This window comes from Pterocles gutturalis, unplaced genomic scaffold (genome assembly GCF_000699245.1).
Source record: "Pterocles gutturalis isolate BGI_N339 unplaced genomic scaffold, ASM69924v1 scaffold23289, whole genome shotgun sequence".
In the NCBI taxonomy this organism is placed as follows: domain Eukaryota; kingdom Metazoa; phylum Chordata; class Aves; order Pterocliformes; family Pteroclidae; genus Pterocles; species Pterocles gutturalis.
In genome coordinates, this window is record NW_010131282.1 from 78,010 (window position 1) to 86,549 (window position 8,540).

Genomic DNA, 8,540 nt, shown 5'->3' on the forward strand with positions numbered 1-8,540 from the left:
CCTTACTCTCCCCCAACTTCAACCAGACCCAGCAAAGCACATCTGTGATAATCAAAAAGGGGGCTTGTTATTCAAGAGATAAGAATTTAGCTCTTAGCATAGCTTTCAAAGTAAACAGTCTTTTGACATGGGAAAGTGCTTGGAGCCTATCCAGAAAGTTCCTGACACTTTATTTTTTTTTGTTGCTTCTTCTTCAGAGTGGATTCATAAGCATTACTTAAGTTGTTGGAGTTCATCAAAAGTTTTAAAGGCTATTTTGAAGTGTTAAAAAGACTCCACAGTTTTTTTTTTAAACAACTGAGGGGGACAGAAATAAGGTATGTACACCAGAGTCAAACAATGCTCATTGTTGCTGCGTTTGACAAATACTCCAAGTGGCACAATCAGAAGGAACTTGCGCAAAAAGAAACCTTTCATCATGTAAAACAATGCTGTCATGCCACAGCCTGCCTAATGCCCAATGGGCTTCAGAAGAACCACCCCTTCAAACATTTCACAGTTATAAAGTTTTAGCATCTGCCCAGGGAAGTCCTGTAAAAGACCAAGGAGAAAACATGATGGCAGCAGCACACTTGGCTTTGCAGAGTGGCCATGTTAGACTGCGGGAAATCCCACTAGGAAGAACAAAAACCAGACTGTCGAGCAAAGCAAAGTGGGACACATCAGATGTCCAGGAGAAATGGGGACTCTGCAGAACAATAGAACGAGTGAGCTTATGCTACACTGGAAAAGTACTGCATCTCACTGTGGTCAACTGGTATTGCCCTGAGAGATCAAGAAGAAACACAATAGTCCGCCCCATTACAAGTCTTACTTTTAAATATATCATCTTATCAGGATTAACCTGACATCTATGATTAGCCAGAAGAGTTTAACCTGAGAAAATTCTCATTTCAAAAGAAACAAGTGATAAACTCCATAAAATAAAACTAGAGCCTGATCACTTGCTATGACACCACAGATTTTCATTTTATACAGGGTAAGGAACAGTTGGTAATACTTTGTGACAGCACACAGCTGCTTGCTGAAGGGCATGAAGCTGTACAGAAAAAAAAAATCCAACTATTCTGTGATATTTCAAGGGACCTCTGGAAGTTTCTCGTCCAGCCTACTATTTCAAGTGGAGCCATCACCAATGCTAGATCAGGGCCATTGTAGCTTTATTGAGCTAAGTCCTGAAGCCTTATAGGAATGGCAATCCACCTAGTCTCTGATAAGCTGTTCCCTGTGCTTTGCCACGCTCCTTGTGGGCAAGTTTTCCCTGAAGTCCTTCCAGAACCTCCCATACTACAATTCAGAACTGTAGTCTCTCGTTGTAGTATGCAGGGCTTGACCCCATAATCTTGTAACTACCCTCCCAGCAGCTGCAGGTTCCTGTTAGATCACCTTGCACCTCCTCTTCACTGGCCAAACCAACCCCACTCCCTCCAGCTCTCCCCATAGCTCATGTGCTTTAGGACCCTGACCACTCTGGACTCTGTTTTCTCAGTGTCTCTTAAACTGGGAGGCCCAAACCAGGACACAGTATTTTAAATGAGACCTCCCCAGTGCCATGCAGAAGAGGTAATAACTTCCCTCAATCTGCTGCTCATGCTCTTCCATGTAACCCAGCATGCAGCTTGCCTATTGCATGATAAGCGTAGTGTTGGCTCATACTCAATTTCATATTCAAATAAGACAATTTATGATTTATACATGGAGTTTTTTAATAACGTAAGTAGAGAGCTAAACACCCAGAGGCCAGAACCCATTAACGTATATTTGAGCAGTGCCTTAAAGAGTCATGGTGGATAGAAAGTCAAAACCAGAATGGATAAACTGAGGATAATTCTGAAGGCCCTTAGAAGTTGACATCAGACTGATGTGCGTGGGCACAAATGCTCTTTGCAGTCTAAAACCAGTTCATTTGCTTGGAGGTCATAAAGATGAGACTGCATTAGTGCAGGAAATCAAACATGGAAAGTCTCTGTCCAGAGTGCCAGCTTAGTCACTGAGAAGTTTGTCCTAAAGTACCCTACCAAATCCTGCTTCACTCTGCAAACTCCTCTCACCCATGGAAAGGGTGAGACAAACAAGCAACTGCTATAAATAGGTTGCTTAATGTGCAGATAGGCACTGACATTACCGTATTAAGGAGATCGTTATGAGAACCTACACTAGACTAGAAAAATCTAAAAGGCTCCAAAAGGGGACTTATATGTAAGATAACATATAACATGTTGTATGTTATTTTACAGCTAAGGAGGAGACTTTAGAGTCAGATGTTTTCTTCAGACCCTGCAGTCAATACATACAAAATGTGAGTATGAATTCATCACTGCATGGTCAGTATCAAAAAGCTACTGTACAACACAATTTAGGCAGGACAGGAACCTCAAATAATGGCAAAACCTATGACAGTCATGTGGATTTAGATGCTTAACAGTAGCAAAAATCAAGACAGAAAAGAGAACAGGTGACCCGAAATTTGGATGGCAATTGGGGAAGATAGCTACACAGCAAAGGTTAAAAAAAATGCTTGTGTCATTTCAAACTGCAACAAGAGACACTTCTAATATGAAGATCATCTGTGCCGGCATTGGTCCCAGACAGTCAACACTTAGAAGAAATACCCCACAAGAGTTGCCGCTGCCTCAGAGATTTGTCACTGAGGTTACCAGAGCAATCCTGTTTTCATCAGACCTTTCCCCTTGGAGAGTCAGCCAGCTGACTGAAAAAACAGCAACAGAATCAGAAGTTACTGAGCAATTTATTAACTAGTAGAGCAAGAACCAAATGTTACAAATTCAATAATCATTGATTTAGAAGGTACTTTACCTGTAAAGGACATCAAACCAGGATAAATTTCATTCAGATCCTGCGGTGCTGAAGGGTGCCTTTCAAATACACTACGCACTAAACCAATCCATGGGTCTTCATGTGCTCACTATGCAAACTAATATTCAAACTACCAGTGTAAACAGAATCCAGGAAAAGTAGTGCAAGAGGATGTTTTGTAGACACTCTGGGTTCCAATTTTCTGGCAAGTCTCCATCCGCATTGATTCCTAATTGTTAACTCCTTAGCCCTCCTAGCCTTGGCACCCCTCATGAGTTTTATGCTTTCACATCTCAGCTACTTCTCATTTACATATATTGCTGCTGCTCAGCTGCACAGACCATAGGAAGAAACTTGCTTGTGAAGGAACTGTAACAGTTTTTGAAGTTACGGCCCTTCTGATGAGAAGCGAGACCTTATCAAACGGGTGCCATTTCAGGATCAAATGAAGTTTTCTCACTGAGAGAGGGTGAAACCAACAATGCAGGAAAGCAGCAAAAAGTCACTGAGCAGGCTTCCTATGGGTACTAACCATTCTGTATCTCAGCTTTTCCATACTAGGGATCTAGTTACCTGGACAGCAGTTGGGTTTTGTCCCCAGCAAGCTGGGCTGATGGAAGGAACACACACTTTTGGTTTCTCACACAAAGAAAATTCTCAAGATTTGATTGAGCACTGATGTAATGGATGTGGCCCTTCAGAATGAAAGCAGTAAAAAGTGAGGCAGCACATTTAACCCCACAGTACCTGACTGGAAGACGTATCTTGCTAAGCCTTGCATTAATTCTGCTGGCCAGGTAGGTGGTGCTGACTCCCCCGTTTCTCTCTTTAGCCGAAATGTCAGTTCAAATCCAAAACCACTTGGTCCATCTGTTCCCGTAAACCTGGAGGGAATGAAAAATGAAAAGTCACAACATACTTCTTGTAACCAGAGCAGGCTGCAAGATTAGGATCACATTAAAATGCTGGGTGTTCTCCTCATAGAAATAAGTTTATAAATTTTCCTATTTCTGCTACTCAAATGGCATAACATTGTTAGGTTAGTTGGTGCAATACAATTTCAATAATAACTATCATAGTAGTGTTTTCAGTCAGAATAACGCAGCCTTGGAACCATGACTTCTTTCCTAGGACCAGTGGGATTTTCAGCATCCTGAATTTGTTTTTAAAACATCATTGTAAGATTTTACTCAATCGCTGCCCTGATTATATTTGCTTAAACGGGAACACCAAAGAAAAGTGTACAACAGAAAATAATGTTATTCCACCCTTGTGAATTCAAATTTCCACACATTGGGAAGTGGGATGCAACTAAGGTACTGGGTGGTACTTTCTGGGTTGAAGCAGTTGAGTTTTTTATGTACAGAATGCCATTTTGGTGCTGTGGATGGTCACGGGGGGAGGAAGGAAACAAGGACATGCAGCCAGAAAGTTAACAACCTCTCACACAATGCACTAATCCTTATTTTGCTCCAGTATACGCTTGCAGACATTCTCCTTGTGTGTCTAGGAGGACAACAGCAGAAAAGCACTGAATGACAACTACTGCTCAAGAAGGTGTAGTTTAGCCATTTCCCCATTTGACAGAGACAGGTGCCAGTTTATGTGGTTTGGTCAGACAGGGCCTACCCAGTAGAATAAGGTTACATTACAAGTATAAAGGCTATAACAAAAAGGAGCAAATAAAGGATATCCCTGTACTACTCTTTGCATCAACAGAACTAGTCCTTGAGAATCCCATATTCGACACTCACACATACAGGAAAGTTCCTGTTCCAAGTCCCAAATAACTGAAAATGCCACATTTGCCTGTGAAAAAATGAGAAACCTCGTGGACAAATACATAAGCTTGCAAACTTGAAAGCAAATTCGGGACATCCATGTCTTTTCTACCAGTGTCTTTGCATTCTCATTTGTTTGCTGCATCTGTTCCACAAAGGCAGAGGAAAGAAAGAAGGATCTTCTCTGAGCATAAAGACAGCCCACAGAAGCTTTCATAAACCAGTACCACTCTGCACGGTCACATCTCCAACACCTGCAGCCATTGGCAAATCCTCTGGAGAAACTTTGCAAATGTCTTGGATGCTGGTACCTTGCTGGCACATATGAAAGATAGGACACACCAAGCGTTTACAAGCTATTTATAAGAGCAGACAAACAGAGCAGTCAGGAAAGTGACGAGAGCACTTTGGTTTGAAGAACAGCTCACCAGCACTGCGGTGACAAGTTCCAAGTGTTGGATGAGTTTGGTTTGAAGCAGAAATGCTTTATAGCAACTCTGCCTAATGACAAGTGTTAAACCTGACTGAACTTAAGCATTGATGCAAATCCTTCATCAAGCAACATAACTTGATTTGCTGATTCTTCAAGGAAAATTTGATTGTGGTAGACTTTCAAATGATTTAATGAAAGTAGTTAAGAAAAGTACCCAAGCACAGAATTAAACTATGCAACAGCCCAAAGCGGTAACAACTGTGACTGAAAACAAGAGAGCAGCTATCAAAAGTGAGTCAGACACTATAAAAAAAGGGGAATAAATGATATATAAAATAAGACTTTATTTTATTAGTATAAAAATATACAAGCATGTCCAATTTTGTTTCCCTCCATGTACCCTCAACAAGAAATTTGAGAATTACATACTACCAAAGCAAATTCTCTAAGGACAGAGCAGATAATGAGCTTCAGAATGGTTAACTGGTACGTATAAGACCTCTTTAGGAAACAAGTGTACCTTTAAGCAACAAGTCAAATAATTACATTTGGTTCTGAAACAAAGCAAGAGCTTACTGAATAACCAGCCAGCGAGTAGAATCTGGATGTGCAGCAAAACCTGTGTTCTGCAATCATGCATGCAGGCCCACCAAAAAGACTGGTACAGGATGGTGACAGCCTCACAAATGCAACGTTGTACTTTGTACATTCCGCACCTCTGCAGTGTTTTATTAGTTTCACATATCAGATAGCAAAGGAAAAACAGAAACATTTCTTCAAGGGAGAAACAAAAATGCTTCAAAGAGGGTAGTTTTCAAGGACTGATTCCAGGAAAAAGCACACACCAGAAACAAACACATTATGACTGGGTCAATTTTAAGCAGGATCAAAGTTAACAAAAAGCCTTCAAGCTGATCTTTCACAGTTAAAATTTTTGGAAAGTAAGATGGTTTCCTATTGAATTTCCCCCTTTCAAGGTAGGTTCTGAAACAACACAGCTTTACTTCTAATATGCATCAAGCTAGAATTTAGTGGTTTGGTTTTTTTTGCCTTTTTTTTTTTTTTGCTTTTTTTTTTTTTTTTGAGGGGGGGATGTTTGTTTTTTTAACTCCACAGATCTCTCTGCTTCCCAGAAACAACTGTTAAAAGAGAAGACCACACATGCTTTATATTGATCCATATGCAAGTTACTGAGTAACAGAAGTGTTCAGGTGAGTATCCATCAAATTTAAAGCAAGATGAGTATTTAGGAGAACACTGCTGGTCAGCAACACATCAGTAGCCACAAAAGAGTAAAATTGACAGGCAATGCTACTTACATGATTTTTTTGTATGGTAATGAAAGAAACTCTAGAACAGAGAACTACTAGAAAATAAATAGAATAAAAGATAAGGAAATGTGCTGTAAATTACTTCCCTTCTAAGACTCTAAAAAACCCTTGAAGAATCAAAAGATGTGTGTCTTCTGAAAAACACTCAAAAAATGCAGCAGCATACAATGCTTATAATTCTCAAGTTCTTAAATTAACAACTGAATCTTAGAAAAATCCTATTTGCATGTAAGATACTTGTATTTGAAGATCAGATTTTAAATGTTTTTGACTAGTTAATGGTCACAGGTTGCTGAAAATACACTGCTTTGTTACAGTGACATTTTAAATACATGCAATTCACCTGTATTGTGCAGCTGTTCTGAGGTAACAGTTTATAAAATCTTTGACCTGTTTAATTTTAGGTTGGTAATTTGTTTTTGGAGAAATTATGACACATGTGGCTTTAAAAGCTTGCAATTATTTTAGAAATCCTCTACATTTAATTCAGACAAGTCTTTCCTAGGAAGAAATATTAATATTCAGAATGTAATTAGGACAGTAATTTTCAGTTAGCATTTCTGCCAAAACTTTTGCTTTTATAAGTCTTGTATTTGAAAGTAAATTGAATGTAGTTTCAAGAGCTGCCATAAAATTTCTCTTAATGAACAATAGACCATAATCCAGAACCAGAGCTCCTGGCTGATGTTTGGACTACGTACATGAGAATGGAGGCAGATGCCTCTGACCCTTGGTCTAACAAAAATCACAGAGAAGAATCCAGCAGCTGAGTTACGCAGCTTGGCTTCTCTTACAAAGTCCCTTCCGCTAGAGAGCAAGCACTTTCACCAGCCCCGATTCCAAAATTTGTGAAGGATAAGGATGCATCAGTCAGATGGTGGAGAGGCAAGTAGTATCCACGGTCAATAAACACATAGGAAATGAATTTGCCTGGTAGGAAGCCCAAGACCTCCAGACACATGTGCCATGCAAATGGAAGACCGAGCAAATGGCTTTTAATCCCCGACAAGGATAAAAAGACTCCTTCCTTATACCTGTGCTGTAAGCAGCTGCTCATTCCCCCAAATCACCTGTGCCCATTTTTGTTCAAGGACTTACCTACAAGACAAAAAATGTACCTATCATAACCAAGAAACTCATCCATGATGATGGAGCTAATAAAGCGAGATTCCCCATAAACAATTTACGCCAAGATGTTCCATCACTGCTATGTAGAAACACTGGATTCCCAGGCAGCCTCCTCCTTGTAGGGCACGTCCCCACTGCCTGGGGGTTATCCTAGGAGGCTGCTGAGGAATCAGACAAAAAAGGATCACACTTTGCAGGCTTATAGATGATGTTCAAAGTCATGCTCCTTCCCACAAGGTCCAAATTCTCAACAAACTTCCAGAAAACTTCTTCCAGAAAACTAGTCAACCACCTTCAGACAGCCACGGTCAAACAAGCTACAAAACCTCACACAGTTCCAGAAAAGTTCCGAACAAGCCTCATTTCCACAGAAAACTGGGTGGAGGGGTGAGGATAACCCATAGATGGAAGAAGTCCTGCTAAACCACAGGGAAGCCACATTTGCTCATGACCACTTCCACTGAGCCCTCAGGTTCACTGCTACCTGTACCTGTACTAACTTGTTCCCTTCCAAGCAGGCAGCAAATCATCCGCAGCAGGTTAGCCTGATGCGACTCTTGTGTCAACTGCAGAAGTAACATGTTTTTATTACACACTTTTTGTGCTACAGAAGCAAGATTCTGGCACTATTTGGGGTTGGTTTCTTGGTCAGCAAGGGAAGTGGGGACTGTGGTGGTGGTTTGAAGGTGGGTTTTTCTTGGTTGTGGTTTATTTGGTTGGTTTTTTTTAAATCTGAAGGTGACCAATTCAGACTACAGCCAATTTAGAATAAAGGCTTTGGAGCTCAGTTCAGCATCCCAACAGTGAAGTGCTTTGCAGGTCATTTCTTTGGAAAAACAATTACAACAGCAGTCCAAAAGCACCTCAGCTTTACAGTAAGACAATGAGCTGAGATGGAGGATGTGCAGGAAGGAAACCTTAAAATTTGTATTTTGTATCTGTGCATTGCCCCAGGTATATAAAACAAAAGCTGCAACACAGCATTAAGTTCCTGTAGTAACAGATCTGAATACCTCACATAGTTGGGTTTACACCTTGGTTCTGCTGAAC

General features: G+C 40.5%; 1 protein-coding gene across 1 annotated transcript in view; it reads right to left on the reverse strand.

The window, feature by feature from the left end:
- The window catches only part of SUFU (suppressor of fused homolog (Drosophila)), an 85,231-nt gene that overhangs the window by 60,724 nt on the left and 15,967 nt on the right, over window positions 1–8,540 (reverse strand). Inside the window, exon 2 of the mRNA XM_010080567.1 lies at window positions 3,565–3,701. Coding sequence (XP_010078869.1) covers window positions 3,565–3,701 — 137 coding nt within the window. The remainder of the gene's footprint in view (window positions 1–3,564; window positions 3,702–8,540) is intronic.